This window comes from Pelophylax lessonae, assembly GCF_965119305.1.
Source record: "Pelophylax lessonae genome assembly, chromosome: 2".
Taxonomy (NCBI): Eukaryota; Metazoa; Chordata; class Amphibia; order Anura; family Ranidae; genus Pelophylax; species Pelophylax lessonae.
The window spans coordinates 694,470,874-694,489,487 of record NC_138769.1 but is presented as its reverse complement, the minus strand read 5'-3'; the positions used below and the strand labels follow the sequence as shown (position 1 = coordinate 694,489,487).

At 43.3% G+C, this 18,614-nt stretch overlaps 1 protein-coding gene across 1 annotated transcript in view; it reads left to right on the top strand.

Moving 5' to 3' along the window:
- Window positions 1-18,614, top strand: part of TMEM135 (transmembrane protein 135) — a 612,430-nt gene that overhangs the window by 219,699 nt on the left and 374,117 nt on the right. The window contains exon 4 of the mRNA XM_082245904.1: window positions 4,711-4,744. Within this exon, the coding sequence (XP_082102030.1) occupies window positions 4,711-4,744 (34 nt within the window). The remainder of the gene's footprint in view (window positions 1-4,710; window positions 4,745-18,614) is intronic.

The window sequence follows — 18,614 nt, the reverse complement described above, 5'->3', positions numbered from 1 at the left end:
GACCTTAGATTGTAAGCTCCTTGAGGGCAAGACCGATGTAAATGTGCAATATACAAACAGAAGGAGCAGTGCTACTACCCATACAGCTCACTAATAAAGAGCTCCCGGGTGCTCGATCCACAGCTGTTTAAAGAAGTTGTAAACTCAAAAAAAAAAAAAACCACCTCGTAAGACAAAGGAATAATGAGCTAGTATGCATCCCATACTGGCTCTTTATGAAATACTTACCTTAGAACGAAGCCCCCCACAGTGCCACCCGCTCGCCTGACAAGTCGGATCAGTATGAACCGGCAGTAAGTGTATTTTGATTGGTTTGCGCAAAAGTTATCGCGTCTACAAGCTAGTGACATGTAGTAATGGCGGCAGTCAGTGATTTTTAGTGGGTCTGCGACATTGCGGCAGACGGATCGGACCCCCAACTGACATTTTTGACACTTTTGGGGGACCAGTGACATTACTACCGTAATCAGTGCTAAAAATATGCACTGTTACTGTACTAATGACACCGGTAGGGAAGAAGTTAACCCAGGGGCGGGCGATCAAAGGGTTAAATGTGAGCCTAGGGGGTGTTTCTTAACTGTGAGAGGGATGGGCTTATGCAATCAATACAGAGACCTGTGTTCCTAAGGCCCCTTTCACACGGGCCTTCCGATCAGGTTCGCCTGTCAGTTTTTCAGGCGGACCTGATTGGATGCTCCATGCAGCCCTATGGGGCAGCAGATGTCAGCAGAGACATCTCGTCTGCAATCCTGTCCGTGAAATCTGGACAGATGAAAACCCTATTTTTCATCCGTCTGGAGGATCGGATCGGATCGGATGAAAACGGACAGGCGGTCTGTTTTTATCCGATCTCCCATAGAGGAGAGCGGTGCTCTGACAGCCCTGTCCCTGCAAAGTAAGCGGAGACGGAGCTGTCATCTGTGGATCGATCCCCGCTGAGCAAAGCGGAGTCCGTCGGGAGCACCACCCTTGTGAAAGCACCCTAAATAGGAGGAACACAGGAGCTCTGTATTGATTCCTGAGAGAACAACGGTTTGCTGTGTTTACATCAGCAGACCGCCGTTCTCTCTCCATGGGGAGTGATCGTGGGTGCCCAGCGGTAATTGTGGCCGCCGGCCCCGTAATCAGCCTCCCCGCTAGTGAATAGGGGCGTGCGCGCACCCCCATGATTGCTCCCGTGAACTGCCGTACAGGTAACGGCGATTCGCGGGAACCTGCGGACCTGCCGCCGTATATCGACGGTGACTGGCCAGCAAGTGGTTAACCTGGATTTCAGTTTTAACACTTTCCTCCCCGGCCTATAGCAGAATGCCAGGCAGGGGCTCCATTGTCCTGACCTATCAAATCGACACCGATGTGAACAGGGGCTTAAGGCTTTGGACCCACTTTAATTGCCCCTAAAATGTTTCATTGTGTTATGTGCTGGACTGGCTGCTCTGCCATCACAAAGATAATCGCTACAATTAGCTGTATTCTGTGATCTCAGTTCCTCCTGCTTTTTTAAACAGTGACTTGATTCAAAGAAATGCGTATTTATTTCCCTTAGATATCCTGAGTCTGCTTGTTAATATTTCCATATACCTGAGCGCATTCCATTGTGTTTGGCTGGGTTTTCATATGAACTGTGCTTGTTCCCGGTGTCCTCTTGTGTGATTAGTTAAATAGGAGGAACATGTTCGCCTCTACCTTTTCCTCCATGCTGGCCTCTGACTTGCAGCTGTATCCTCCCGGACAGCCAAGTCTGTGTTCCTGCTGAAATATCTGCCTGGAAACAAACAGTAATGGGAAAGAAATGAGGGGCCTCAGACCTAGATTTCACTTAACCCATTTCATTCTCACTAAACAATACTTATTGATAAGGCAATGTTTACTTTATCTGCTCTGCCAGCTGTTACCACCCTGGTTCCAAAAACATTCCTTTGTTACCAGGCCTGGGAACATTGCTTTAAACCTGTCCAGTGGATGCCAGTAGCTCTTGGCAGTCTTTGTATGAGTGCCTGTAGGCCATAGACATGAAGATGTTTAACTTTCCTTTCAGTTATTGCCGCTGGCAATAATCGCATCCCAAAAATCCTACATGCAGGTTGAACCCAAGTTGTTCAATGGATAAACTTGGGTACATTCAGCCTGCCCATACATGGCTCAGATCTCGGCCGGTTCCTAGCTGAACTGGCCGAGATTTGAACCATGTATGACCGGCTTAAGTGTATGGAAGCCTTACTTGGGTGTACAGATTAATTGGGTAGGCTTCAAAACCTTATATACGCCCCTAAACATCATATATATTATCACATGATTTGTCACAATTTGTCGAGTGTCACAAGAACAATATTAATAAATTCCATTTAAAAAATATACAAAAACATGTTTAAATACCCTCCACTTAGATATAGATTCCACTCATATTTCGCATGTAGGCTCGACGCGTTTCGGTAATCCTTTAGAAGCACATGTGAAGGAATCTGAAAGTGTATAAGTATGTCCATTAAACATATAAATCCAGTGAATTATATTTCCTGATACCTTTACAATTTTACACTTTCCCTTTAATTTTTTATTTTTTGATCACTTTTATTCCTATTACACTGAGTGTAAGTAGGTTTGCTGTTAGAAATCACAGGGCCCCGTACAGCCTAGCTGATGCCCCCATCCCCCCCCCCCCCCCCGCGAAAATGTCAAAATTATATTTTCACAAAAAAAAAAACATGAGAATCATTATTCGTGGACACAATCATTCTGTCCTACATAAACATAAATTCCATCTTCAAGCCAAAATTCTCCCCGAATAATAATGCACATATTCCACCAACTCCCGCCCCCAGCTCAAATCCCACCCAAATCGCCCCCTCCTAGCATAAATTTTTGCCCCCACCCCCAATCCTGTCCCCAGCTCAAATTTCACCTGAATCCACCCTCCTAGCACAAATCTCCCTCACCTCAAAAATATCACCTGTCTAGCACATATTCTCTTTCTCAAACTTTCTACCTTAGCACAAATCCTCCCCAATCCCTCCTTTTAGCCCACATTTCCCCACCCCCTCCTGGCAAAAACATCCCCTCTCCTGGTTCAACCCTCACCCTTGCCCCTCCTCACAACCTTCCTTCTAGCATATATCCCCCCATTCTTTCTTCTAGCACATATTTCACCTTCCCAAATCCCCATTACATTTCCCAACACAGATAGCTGCCCATGCCCCTCCCCTAACTTACAGTGGGAAGCCACTTCAAGCCAGGTGGAGGTGCGCTGTGTTGTGCTCTTCCCTCCTATCCGAAGATCGCTGGTCTATACAGCACCTGAGACCGGACCGCTTTTACTGTAGATCGCACTGTACACACACACCGCCCCCTATCTTCTCCAAGGGCTGCTCACCTCCTGGCAGCAGGGAATGTGGATAGGGGGCAGTGTGAGTACAGTGCGATCTACAGCAAGAACGATCAGGTCTCATGTGCTGTATAGAGGAATGTTCTTCTGATAGGAGGGGAGAGCACAACACAGCGCGCCTCCTCTCTGCTTTTTCCTCTCTGCCTCTTTTCTCTCGACTCCAGGTTTCCGCCTCCTTGTCCTGACTGTGATTGCGGGCGGGAGCAGGGGCAGGGGAAGGAGCTCAGCGGAGGCCAGCCAGGGGGGCAGAACTGAAATGGCACTGGCACAACCCACTCTAGCACCCCCTAAATCCGGTCATGTGTGTGTCTGACCAAGTAACTGAAAGCCAATGGGAGGGAGAGGGGGAGAAACTGCTGGGTGAGAGACGCAGAGGACATTGTTCCTGCTCTGCTCCGCCGATCCTCTTGCTGTCCGGGCTCCCTGTGTGCCTGAGCCCCCTACACTAGGATCGGTGGTCCCTCCCCTATCAGCAGCCCTAAATGTAAGCATTCCTTTTAATAGGAATAGGGCATGACGGGTCCTCTTTATGGAGAGACCTGTGGTCTATAAGTCCCCACATCTCTTCTCTATGCTGGAAAGCATAGAAGAGAGATGTGGGTACTTATAGACCCCAAGTCACATGCCATAAGTCAGATCATGATGATCCGACTTGGATGCATCTTCCATTCAACTGAATGGGCTGAAAGTTGGATCAGTTAAGACAGCTGTCATAGGCATTGATATTAACATGTCAAAAAAACAAACAAATGCATGATGCGGCTTAACGCTGTACCTAGCCTTAAAGCGGAGTTCCGCCCCCTTTAAAAAAGATTTAAAGTCAGCAGCTACAAATACTCTTGCTGCTGACTTTTAAATAGTAGAACTTACCTGTCCAGGGAGCCCACGATGTCAGCACCCAAAGCCGATTTACGTATCGGCTCTCGGGTGCTGCCGCCATCCAGAGTAAGGGAACCCCTTTGCAGGTCTGTGGGTTCTGAGAGAGGGCAATGGTTCTGACACATGCCAAACTTTGAACTAGTCCCAAAGTGTCCTAACCTGCCATGATCCTTTTAATGTTTCTGCTGCATGTACAACCATACTCCTGTCCCCGTCATTCCCACACTGACAACTGGAAGCACTGGTTAATGCATCTATGTTAGAGAGACTGTCCGCAGACAATCCTCATTTGAAGGATAGCAATGGTTGAATCAGAAAATTTGTTTGCATATGCATTATGGAGAGACATTACTCTGTGACCTGTTCTGTTGTGTACAGTGTATGCTGCTATTGTTTTTCCCCTTATTTTTTTTACTGTACTTTAATTTGTGTATTTTTTTGTTTTTCAGGAGGGGCCTTCTGACCATATACATGGCCAACCAGGTAAGAAGTAAAAAAAAATAAAAAAATGATGGAGTACTGTATGTCAGTGAAGTGTACATTGTATTACAAATAGACTATTGACTATCATGTTGCAAAGCCAATATATTCTACCAGCTGGTAAAGTCTGGTATTGTGGTTTCTCCAGTCAGATATTACCTATGTTCTATGGATAGGGACAGACCTCATTTAATAAATGCCGCAAAATATCCCTAAGTTTTGGCAGGTACCAGAAAGTCCCAAGGTAAAGGACTGGATAAGGCAGGTAAATAACATTTATACCCTGCTGGAAGAGTTGTATTATAGAGGAGAAGATAAATTGGAAAAATTCCAGAAAATATGGAAAGATTGGAAAGAGTTTAAAGGTAAAAAGAAATATGTGGAAATGGGAGGTGTGTGAAAAAGGGAGTAGAAAGGGCAATGTGAAGAATATAGGAGGGGCGAGAACAAGGATCGGTCAAAGGAACTAAGAGGAGGAGATGGGGTGGGAGGTATTTTTTATACTTTATATTTGTTAGGACTATAAGAATGATGGTATTCTTTTTACTATGGATATGTTTTTTTTTTTCTTTTGGAATTTGTCTTAAATTTAGAATTAAAGTTTGTAAGGGTCCATTCACACTAGCGCGACTTGTCAGGCGACTTGGTCGCCTGACAAGTCGCGGTCGGTTGCTCGCCATTGAATAGTACAGGACCCATTCTAATAGGAGCGACACAAGTCGCTCCGACTTAGAAAAAGGGTCCTGTACTACTTTGGGGCGACCTGGAGGCGACTTGCATTGACTTCAATTATATGAAGTCCCTGCAAGTCGCGCCGAGGTCGCCCCAGCAAGTCGTGTCGCGCCAGTGTGAATGGGTGCTAACAAGTATAATGTAAAATTATAAAATGTAAATAGTAACAAAAAAAAAAAGAAAGAAGGGGTCAAGAGTCATTTAAACATTAATCCAATTTTTCTGTAGCTCTTGATGAAGTTCTTTCAGCTCTGAAAATTAAAAAAAAAGTTCAAATTAAACGTTTTCCAAAAAATACACCCTGACATCTAATCTATCCCTAACCCTTGCCCCAACCCCGGCACTTATTCAGGGCATACAGCTTTTTTTTGTTCAACCTGTTGGATGTACAACCAGCCAGCCTGTCGGTTTTTCCTGAACGATCAGTGTCGCCAGCTATAGCCGGTAACTCTGATCATTGTGTTCTGCTGGCGGGGAAGGCTCGATCCATGTATGACCAGCTTAAGATTTTACTTACTGAATCATCACTATGCGTTACAGTGACCATAGGTGTGAAAATAACTTGGGTATGTTTCAGTCTCTGCTGCCCCCGGAAAGCAATCTGTGCTGGATCACTTTTCAGACACGGTTTGCAGGCATTCAAGAGGTGATACTCCTACATCCTTTTTTTTGTTTTAGCTGAAGGAGGATTTTGCATTGAGAGACCATTCGCCAACTGCGAGACAATTATTTGGCTCTGCAGTTGTGGCATGGTCCTATTGACTTCAGTGGGTAAGTTTGACAGGCAGTGCTGTCCAAGTTAAATTTGTCACAAAGCAAGGTATCGCGACGTGTGCAATAACCTCTGGCTGCCATGTTTTATGTGGTTGGTCAGGGGCAGTAAAACTGTGGATCAAATTACTATTTTAACTGTCCCCTTCTGGCCCATGTGAAAGAGGTCTAAACATTTACAGCGTTGAAGTAATTCTCACCTAAAGTGCCGGTTAACACATATGCAAGGCTGAAACCCTGCAAATCCACTGCAGGTTCCCGTATCGCACTTGACTCGCAGGCAGTTCACACTGCCATATGCAAATCACTGGGGGTGTCAATACAAAGTTAATGACACCCCCCGATCAGTTCGCATATAGCAGTGCGAACTGTCAATTCGGACATGAATCGGATCGCATCCCATGCGATCCAATTCTGGTGCGGACCAAAAAAAGGGTCCTGTGCGACTTTGGACCGAATGCAATGCAAATTCAGCCGTACAGTGTGTATGGCTGAATTTGCATCGCACAGACATCGCATGTGATTTGCAGAGCAGTGCACTGTGAATCATTCACATGCGATGTCTGACATTGCATATGTGTGAACTGGCAGAGAACTGACTAATGCCCCGTACACACGCATCGATTATTGGCCCGGGAATCAGCCAATTTTCGGCCAACGTCCGATCAGCCAATTTTCGGCTTGTTAGTATGATGCTTTCGACAACCGACTCCGACTTTTCGTCCGAAAAAAATCTGGTGTGCAGACTATAAAATTTTTGTTGGCCAACAACACAACGGCCGATTTTCCGTCGGTCAGTACAGATTTTGGCAGACAAAAATCTGATCAGCAAGACTGGGCATGCTCAGAGAAGAAAAAACACAAAGAAAAAAAACCAACACATGACATCACTTCTGAAGTAGATTTTTGTTGGCCGAGAAAATTCGTGTGCAGTCTAGGCGCATTCCAACCAACAAAACACAACTTGGACAAAAGTCGGACGATCGGTCGGCCGATAATCGTTGCGTGTGTACGAGGCATAAGGGCCTCTTCTTCCGTTTAATCGTAATAAGTCTAGAAAGGACTCTAACTGAATGGAGTATGAGGCCAGGATCATCTAAATGTTAGAGGATAGAAATGTTAGAACTCATAATATTTTTACGGTCATACCTGCAGCAAGTTTGTTTTAATAAGTATCATGCTAATGTAAAAGATAAACAAATAAACTTATTGAAGTTTTTTGCCAATATTTTTTTATAAAGCCGACACTTGTCACTCATCATAAAGTTTTCTAGGTTATATAAAATAGCATAACATTTTTTCCCCGTATGTTCTGGATTCAGAATAATCCTATACAGTGCATCCGGAAAGTATTCTCAGCGCTTCACTTTTTCCACATTTTGTTATCTTACAGCCTTATTCCAAAATGGTTTAAATTCAATATTTTCCTCAAAATTCTTCAAACAATACAACTTGAAAGACGTTTGTTTGAAATCTTTTCAAATATATATATATATAAAAAAAAAAATCCCATGTACATAAGTATTTACAGCCTTTGCCATGACACTCAAAATTGAGCTCAGGTGCATCCTGTTTCCACTGATCATCCTTGAGATGTTTCTACAACTTGTTTGGAGTCCACCTATGGTAAATTCAGTTGATTGGACATGATTTGGAAAGGCACACACCTGTCTATATAAGGCCCCACAGTAACAGTGCATGCCAGAGCACAAAGCAAGCCATGAAGTCCAAGGAATTGTCTGTAGACCTCCGAGACAGGATTGTATTGAAGCACAGATCTGGGGAAGGGAACAGAAAAAATTCTGCAGCTTTGAAGGTCCCAATGAGCACAGTGACCTTCATCATCCATAAATGGAAGAAGTTTGGGACCACCACGGCTCTTTGTAGAGCAGGCCGCCCGACCAAACTGAGCGATCGGTGGAGAAGGGTCTTAGTCGTGGAGGGGACCAAGAACCCGATGGTTACTCTGACAGAGCTCCAGCATTTCTCTGTGGAGAGAGGAGAACCTTCCAGGAGAACAACTATCTCTGCAGCACTCCACCAATCAGGCCTGTATGGTAGAGTGGCCAGACAGAAGCCGCTCCTCAGTTAAAGGCACATGACAGCCCACCTGGAGTTTGCCAAAAGGCACCTGAAGAACTCTGACCATGAGAAACCAAATTCTCTGGTCTGATGAAACAAAGATTGAACTCTTTGACCTTAATGGCAAGCGTCATGTCTGGAGGAAACCAAGCACCACTCATCACCTGGCCAATGCCATTCCTACAGTGAGGCAAGGGTGGTGGCAGCATCATGCTGTGTGGATGTTTTTTAGCAGCAGAAACTGGGAGACTAGTCAGGATTGAGGGAAAGATGAATGCAGCAATGTACAGAGACATCCTTGATTAAAACCTGCTCCAGAGCGCTCTGGACCCCCGAATGGGACAAAGATTCATCCTCCAACAGGACAACAATCCTAAGCACATAGCCAAAATAACATAAGAGTGGCTAAGGTACAACTCTGTGAATGTCCTTGAGTGGCCCAGCCAGAGCCCATACTTGAACCTGATTGAACATCTCTGGAGAGATCTAAAAATGGCTGTGCACCGACGCTCCCCATCCAACCTGAAGAAGCTTGAGAGGTCCTGCAAAGAAGAACAGGAGAAGATGCCCAAAAATAAGTGTGCCAAGCTTGTAGTATCATACTCAAAAAGACTTGAGGTTGTAATTGGTGCCAAAGGTGCTTCAACAAAGTATTGAGCAAAGGCTGTGAATACTTATGTACATGGCATTTTTATTTGTTTTTTTATTTTTAATAAATTTGCAAAGATCTTAAACAAACCTCTTTCATGTAGTCATTATGGGGTATTGTTTGTAGAGTTTTGAAGAAAATAATAAATTAAATCCATTTTGGAATAAGGCTGGAACATTACAAAATGTGGAAAAAGTGAAGTGCTGTGAATATTTTCCGGATGCACTGTAGTTTTCCTTGCATGATTTCTCTGGTATTAAGAGAATGCAATACCTCCAGTAATAATATTTATGGTAAAAGTGCTCCTAAACATTCCATAGCCCGTGTCTAATAGCTGCAGCATGTCTATTTTATCTATTTATAAAATGTCATCATAGTCTGCAGCACTTTACAGTCCTGGTGCCCAACCTGCGACCTGGAGGCTGCATGCATCCCTTTGGTAATTTTTGTGCGGCCCTCAGAGCCCTTTTATTTCTTTCATATTGTTACTTTTTCTTATGCTGTTCACATCTTTCTCTGTTAATGCTTTTATATTGCATATTGCTGAGAAGTATATTAATTGTATCATAATTAATAAATAAAGGGGGTTTATGGTATAGAAATTGGGAAACATTGTGTAAATAGGCTGTAAGAGCAGTGAACTCTAGCAGTCTCAGGTTAAGTATCTTCTGTCAATGACTGCTTCCTTGTGCATGTCCCCAATTTCCAGCAACTCCGTACAGCATGTCTGCATTGTAGGCCCACTGTATCAAGTGAGTTGACCAACACTGCTCTGCAGAGTACATAGAATACTTTATAGCATAGGGAAAAAACTATTCAGTTTCAGGGAGCTTAAAGTGTTACTAAACCCAGGATCCTGCATTCACTATATCTGGTCTCCCACAGTACACAGGACATGGAAATGCATTTAATTTAGTAAATATAAACTGCTAAATATTTTTTTTTTATCAGCAGTATATAGCAGTCATGCAACTTCTAACAGTGCCTGGCTGAGCACTGGTTAAAGTTTGTAGGAGGAGTTTTCATTCTCCTCTGTCCTATGAGGCTGCAGGGCCCCTGACTGTCTGTCTGGACAGTGCTGATTGGCCCTGTGCTGATCACATGCGCTCTCCCTCCCTAGAAAAAAAAAAACTCTCAAGCAATACCAAACTGAGCTTGTGCAAAGTGCCCCCAAAGCTCTGTACTATCAGGAGATGGATTGGGGACTGTGAAAGATCAGAGAAGACAGGAACAAACAGCCTTTTTACACAATGCGCAGGATTAACCACTTAGGTTCCAGAGTATAACAAGCATGCTTTACTGCATATACAGACTGATTTTACTGTTGTGGTTTAGTAACACTTTAAGAAGACACATGGTCACTCAATGAAATTGGAGGAAAATTGGTTTGACCTTAAACTGCATAGAGGGTTCTTTATTGTCAGAGCGGTAAGGATGCGAAACTCCCTTCCACAATAAGTGGTGTCAGCAGGAAGTGTGAATAGTTTAAAAAACAAACTCTTAGATGGGCATCTTAGCAAATGCAATATACACGGATATGGGAAATGGTATTGACATCAACACATGCACACATCCTCACCCACATAGGTTGAACTGAATGGACTGGTGTCTTTATTCAGCCTTACCAACTATGTAACTATGCAAACATCCATTTGTAACAGCCGTGGCTCAGAAGAGCTTACAATGTACCTACTACAGTTATAATAATTAACTTACCAGTGTGTTTAGATTGCTCTCGGAAAATAGTAATAGCATCGGTTTACTGTAAATTGGAAGATCCCTCCTTATAGGTCAGACCACAGCCCATACAGCTTTCTGCGGCATTCTATGCAATGCATTAAAGGGATTGTAAAGTCTCATTTCTTTTTCGCTCATTGACGGACACAGATCCAGAATCTTCCTAACCATTGGGTTAGGGTGCCCCCCCTACAGGAGTAGGACACTAGGCATTAAAAAGCTATATAACGCCTATGGAGCAGTCCGAGGGGATACCCTCCCACACACTGCTATAGGCATTCAGTTTTTTTCTGCCTAGTCAGGAGTAAGGACCTACCGTAGTTCCTTGCTGGGATCTCTGGTCCTAGCATTTTTTTCCTTTTTAAATTGAAGTTGTTTCTACTTTTATTATTCTCTGTTCCTATGAGAACTACAATCAACTCCTGGACTGGGTGACATACTGAATATTTTAGTTCCTTAAGTTCTCCCCAGTCACGCCAGCGAGTGCGCACAGGCCTCCGCTCCACGCTAGGTTGGCCGCGACCTAGCCCCACTGGACAAGGCCGGTCAGCAAGTTAATCGTCTCGACAAGGGTGCATACGACCTGGTCTCGGCATGAGTCGCAGTGGGCCTCTTGACCCGCAGGACCCTTATTCCGATGGTGCGGTGGTCTGCCGGAGCGTTGCCAACATGGTGTGGTAAGATTGTTCCCCCCCTCTCCCCTGGTGGTCTTTTGGAGTGGATGTGGGACCCTCCCTGGGGACGATTGGACCCCTGGGTTCCCCTGCCTTCCCCCTAGTCCCTCTAAACGGTCACTGTGGGGCGGAGGACCTTAAAAGAGGAGGATCGGGTGCTTCTCTGTGCAAAAGCATTACACAGAGCAGGTAAGTATAACATGCTTGTTATTAAAAAATTACATTTGCAAACCCTTTAAAGCTGATCTCCTTCTTTTTTTAACTTTAGTTAGTCCATACAAATTTTTTGCTTCACTAACAGTTGCAGCAGCTGTGTGCGCTGTATAAGCTGTACGTAACGGGGGTAACGGCTATATACAGTATGCAGCGCTGTGTTCACGCAGTGGGATGGAAATTACTGGAATAAAATTGAGTAAGGCTGAGCGGCGCTCAACCTGTCACAGAGAGCTTTGTATTATAGGAATGGCTGAGGCGCGGGCTAATGACATCACAGATTTTAATAGAGCCATTCATGAACTGCAGGGAGAGCATTTACGATGCAATGCAAACACAACTTATAGGGGGAGATCTATTAAAACTGATGCACACAGAATCTGTACATAGTAACCAATCAACTTCTAGGTTTTGTTTCAAAGCTTCATTGAACGAGCTGAAGTTAGAAGCTGATCGGTTACTATGCCCAGCTGCACCGGTTTTAGGAAACTCATCTGGGTCCCCAGTTTACACATAACCCTTATTTCTGTCATTCAGCTGATTGGAACCTGAGCTAATCCAGATCCATCCCCATAAGATATCTTTCATCAGTTCATCTGAGGTGAAACCTAACCATGGAAATGACCTGAGAATAAATCTTTGCTTACAACCTGTTTTCATAATGGTTGTGAATGCTTTAGAATAGGCGAGTCCAAGTGTCACACCTAGACCCCTTTCATTGCTCCATGTGCATCTGTTTCCTGCTTTACAAGTTTCTTATCAAGGCATGAGGGCCTTCTTCCTGTGAACACAGAGAGGGAAACGCACTCGTATGCCTTCTGATTGTCACAGCCGCTTATAAGTGACACATGTTTACACTATCATGGAGGTGACAGTTGAATGAAATGTGGGAAGAGGCAGAACATTGCTGAGGGTAGCATTGAAGGTCTTTTTGGGGCCCCCTCTGTGTTTCCTCTTGACCGGTTTATATTGTGTGTTTTACTCTATGAAGATCAATCTTCCAGAGGTAGAAATGTATGGTCCTTCAAATCTCAGCATGCCATGAAGTTCTCTTTATCAGCCTCAAACTGCTGCAGTGTAGCAGCAGCAGCGTTTTGAGGGTTGACATACAGTACATTGCAGGTATTTAACATTTTTAGCTGCACTGAATTTAGGCAAGCTATTCCTGTTTGTTGTCATTGCAAGTCATATTGTACATAGTGTAACGAGACCCTTGCTCGCTCACTTCCGCTCTTCCGACACTCTGAGTCAGCTTGCAGATCGCAACGTCTGATGGTCCGCTCATCCAAGGCTCCGGGATCCGAACTACAGCTATGTGCCGTTTGGAATCCATTAGAATAAACACCAGGCAGGCTGTATGTAAGTTCAAACAGGAAGACCTTTATTGGAAGTACACAACACACTTTTATACAGAATTTGGAACATCCCGCCCCCAACAACCACTTTCCTATTGGTCAATTGTAAAGTACATGTAGTCCTCCCTCAGGTCCTCCTTAGCCATGCGAATGAGGACTTGAAAAATGAGTCAACAGGGATTGGTCCGATAGCTTGATTAGAAGGACTGTTATGTGTAATGAGACAGAAGCCCCCAGGGGGCAATCAATGTACACAATAGCCAGATACAGAGCAATGGAGCCGTCTGAAGCCTTGACAGGGCAGAAGACCCCCCACTGTGTAACAGATTTCAAGGAGGAACACTTCCGCATTCCAAGGTTCATGACACATACTATGTTTTCATATCTGATACTCCAATTTCTCTAAAACCAATGTGAATGCTTGTGAATTACTGACTTCTACAGAGGACAGGAATAATCATATTGAATAAATCCCAAAAATGTTGTGACCTTAATACTAGTGTACCAACAAATAATTAGTTCCCCAGTCTATTAATCATCCGCTGGGCCAAGGACTCGAACTTCACCTCTTAACACTCTATGTCCACAGGTACAATCATTACTTCCCTCATTTAACCCCACCGCTATAGTTGAGGTTGCTAAATATCTTTCTAACGTCCAGGTAACCACCTGCCCCCTGGACCCTCTTCCCTTGCAAATGCTACGTTCACCCTCTGGCTCCATTCTACACTCTCTAACTCACATCTTCAATCTTTCCCCCTCTTCCGGCATCTTCCCCAACTCTCTAAAACATGCACTAGTCATCCGATACTTCAAAAGCCCTCATTAGACCCCATCAATCTTAACAATCTACTCCCCATCTCCTTACTCCCCATTTTATCTAAACTCCTTGAACTTCTGGTCTACAACTGACTCAGCGACCACCTCCCTGAGAATAACCTTCTTGAACCCCTTCAGTCTGGAGTTCATCCTTAACACTCCACAGAAACCGCTCTACTAAAACTCACAAACGATCTACTAACAGCAAAAACCAATGGACACTATTCTGTACTCCTACTCCTGGACCTTTCTGCTGCCTTTGATATGGTTGACCACCACCTCCTCCTCCAAAGACTCCACCCCTTTGGTCTCTGTGACTGTACCCTTCGCTGGTTCTCATTCTACTTATATCTAACCACACCTTTAGCATTACTTACAATTCTACGTCCTCCTCTCCTGTTTCTTTATCTGTTGAGGTTCCCCAGTGTTCTGTTCCTGGACCTCTCCTATTCTCAATCTATGCCTCCTCCCTGGGTCAGCTGATAGCCTCCTATGGCTTCCAATACTATCTCTATGCCGAGGACACTCAAATGTATTTATCTATCCCTCACAACGCTTCTTCAGTCTCCTCACATATCACTCATTTACTATCTGACATATCAACCTGAATGTCACACCACTTCATCAAACTCAATCTATTCAAAACTGAGCTCATAAATATTCCTACCTCTATCTTTGTTAAGATTGATGACACAACTATCAGCCCATCCCCGCATGCCAAGGTTCTAGGTGTAATCTTGGTCTATGAACTATCCTTTTGGCCCAACATCTAATCACTGTCCAAATCTTGCCACCCAAACCTCTGCAACATCTCCACAATACGCCCCTTTCTAGCTAATGATACCACAAAGCTCCTAGTTCACTTCCTGGTCTTCTCTCGCCTCGACTACTGCAACTCCCTTTCACTCAACAAATTAAATTCAAAATACTAAAAATAACTTACAAAGCCATTCACAGCTCGGGCCCCAACTATACCACTAACCTAGTCTCAAAATGCCAACCTAATCGTTCTCTTTGTTCCTCCCAAGACCTCCTGCTCTCTAGCTCCTTCGTCACCTCCTCCCATGCTCGCCTCCAGGACTTTTCCTGAGCTTCTACTATCCTATGGAAATCCCTACCCCAATCTGTTCAACTATCTCCTACTCTGTTTGCTTTTAGGCAATCTCTGAGAACCCTTCTCTTCAGAGACGCCTACTCTGCCCCCACCTAACAATTGTACTTTTTTTTTCTCTATCAGCTCATTCCCCCTGTTATTACATTTTGTATAACTTGACCCTTTCTCCTAGATAGTAAGCTCTAACGAGCAGGGTCCTCTGATTCCTCCTGTATTGAATTGTATTGTAACTGTACTGTCTGCCCTAATGTTGTAAAGCGCTGTGCAAACTGTTGGCGCTATATAAATCCTTTATAATAATAAGAATAATACTCTTTTAATGTAAATATTTTATGCAGTGTTGGGGAACATTAAGCATTTTTGAAGGGTGGAGAGCTCTGCGCTTATGGAGTATTGGATGTAATGGGCAATATAGACTGCTGCCTCCCTATATTATAGTCCAAAGACTATATAATATGGTGAAAAAGGGGGGGTAGGGGGTGGCGCTGTCTGTTTGCTAGAAGAGATAATAAAGTGCCAAGTGTGGAAATACTATCAACATGTGGTGAAATATGTTATTAAATAAAATAAAACCACACTGCTGAGGACGTTTCATTACGAAACCGGTACAGCGTGTTGCATCACTTCCGGTTCCCAAAATGAGGCTTGGATCGCATAGCGTTCCGGACGCTCGGATTCACTGCCTGCTTGACAATTTTCGTTTACCCCCAGAGTGGATATTCCTGGACCCCAATAGACCCTTATAATATATAGCCCGGACCCTTCACCCTTGGACCACCAGGGATCCTCCCAGACGTCCCTTCCTGGACCTGGAGAAGGAGTGAGGACCTACCACCCATACATCAATATATACCCGCCTTGTACCCCTGTGTGGGGTGGGTATCTCTCGTGAGTGTGCTGTATATCGTAGGGGTCACCGGGCACCTCACCACCCACCACGGGGTTATTCGGTATTGTGTAAAGTATACACGAAGAATCCCACAATCACCTTTCTAGGACTGTCACCCATCACTGCCTTATTTGAAACAGACTAATACTGATCTACTATCAATCTACAGTAAAACCTTGGTTTGAGAGTAACTTGGTTTGAGAGCGCTTTGCAAGACCAGCACATTTTTTAAATAAATTTTGACTTGATATACAAGCGATGTCTTGATATACAAGTAGCGTCATGTATAAAAAAGAAGAGAGGAGCCTCTAAAGTGTAGCAATATGGTTACATTTAATGAAGGTTCAATATTTAGCAACTCACATGGTTGATGATTAAAACAGACACATCTAAGAATGCAGGCATCTGGGGTAAAGCTGTCCACATAGACCATCCTCTGCACAGCCATCTTCATCATCCCTTCCCCACTGCACTCCACGAGTGATTCAAAGCCTCACTTTCAGATCACTCTCCTGCAGGCTATTCTTTCCGGTCAGGATTGCAGACTGACAGTGGTGAGAGTTGGTGGTTCAGAAGATGGTCTATGTGGACAGCTTTACCCCGGATGCCTGCATACTTAGGTGTGCCTATTTTAATCATCAACCATGTGAGTTGCTAAATGTTGAACCTTCATTAAATGTAACCATATTGCTACACTTAGAGGCGCCTCTCACCGCTCTTATATTCTGTAGCTCTGCTAGATTTTGCTTCTAATCCCCTTGGGAAGGCTGCATATTGTGGATGGACATTTTATGGTTACACAACCTATCACATTGCTATAATCTTTGTATATAGACTATAAACTGAAGGACTTGTGGATCGAATCATCTGAGTTTCCATTATTTCTTATGGGGAAATTCGCTTTGATATAAGAGTGCTTTGGATTACAAGCATGTTTCCAGAACGAATTATGCTCGCAATCCAAGGTTTTACTGTATCACTAATTTGTCCTATTGTTGGAATTTGGACATATCACTTTGGTTCTTCACGCACGTTTCACTTTACAGGCATAATTTAGCCCCCATTTTTCCCTCATCAAAAAAAAAAAAATTTTCTTCACATTTTAGCCACATATATTCTTATCTTTTGTATAATTTATGAGGAGGATTTGTTATCATCCAGTTTATATATTATTTAGCATATTTCACTTTAAATTGGGGCTGTCACTTGTATCACTTTATGCACTGCTGCACTTATATTTATTTGTGTTTATACATTGATAATATTTTACATTGATAATTGATTTTATATCATCTGTATAGTGCATATATACTGTTAGACATATATTGCTATTTTATTCCAACATTACCAATTTTACTAATATAGCACACGTCACCTTAACGGTGACATATATGCACATGTCACTTTGATTCACTGTTCATTATACCATTTTTAGATACCACATTTTATATATCGGTTTTATTTTATTAAATAACATTTTTCACCACATGTTGATAGTATTTCCACACTTGGCACTTTATTATCTCTTCTAGCAAACAGACAGCGCCACCCCCTACCCCCTCTTTTTCACCATTAAGCATTTTTGTTTTACCAGTTTTAAAGCTGGCATTGTAGTCATATTAGAGTGTTAGCCTTTAGTTTGTGGCCTGTGCAGAGGCAATAAATCATTTAAATGACAGATTTTCCAATTGAAGCTCATCTGAGTCTGGAAGGCGCGAGCCTTTCCCTGTAACTTATACGACAGTTGAGTCGGATTGTGGCGGGCATGTTTTGTGGCTTGACATGGCTAATTGGTTTTGGCATGCCGGCCCCAGGAAACCTCATCCATCACTTTAGAACAGGAAGTTTGGCTGAAGTTAGGGGAAACATTCGGTACTTTGTCTCTTGCTGTTATGCTACACTGCTTTGCCGTTCCAGTCTCCGAGAGGTAAAATGTCTCTTCTAGGTTTACTCAAGCCATTCTGTGCTGGCCAAATACCTGAGCATCAGAGGCTGGAACTCAGATGATTTCAGTTTTTTACATTTATTATTACTTTTTTTTAAGGAAACCGTCACTTTTAACTTTATTGCCCTTTAATCCACCTCCCGGCATTTTCATAATTATGTCCGCAGACTGTTTTAAAAAGTTCCCCATTTAATGCTGTTGTCATCAGAAGAGATTTCTCCACTGGAAGACTTTTCCGAACCTCCTGTTTATGTGATAAGGATAACCAGCACAAATAGGGACAGTAAATCACAGACCGCAACAAAAAAAAAAGTGACAGGGGTTTTACCCCTTCCCAGCTCTATATATCTAAATAATAAAAAAAAAAAGGTTTGGTTTTAGATGCACTGTAAAGTGACCCTATAAGCACAGGGTCACTTGTAAAGAATTGCACACCTGTAATAAAAAAAGGTTCTACATTTACCTTTCCTTTATCCTGTTGAAAAACTGTCACTTGGGTGATCGTCGAGTGCTGCTTGTAGTGTATATGAATCCTATATTTATTTTCAGTAAATGTAAAATATTTGAGGAAAAATCTCACTGTGTATGGGACATAATGGGATGGATGGGATAATAATACAGTGGATTACCAGATAAAGGACTTTATTGGACAGGGCATGGCAAAAGTGAGCACACACAGTTGTATATATACAAATACAAACAAATTTATTAAAGAATAAAAACAAGTTGACAATATATTGGGTTCGTTGGATACATTACATATCACCGGCAGTGAGAAAAAGAACAATTAATATCAATTGTAATTGGTTGTATGGTTCGACGCGTTTCGCCACATTCTAAGATGGCTTCCTCAGGTACCAATATAGTCGATGAATGTGTCTTCTAGGAGACAC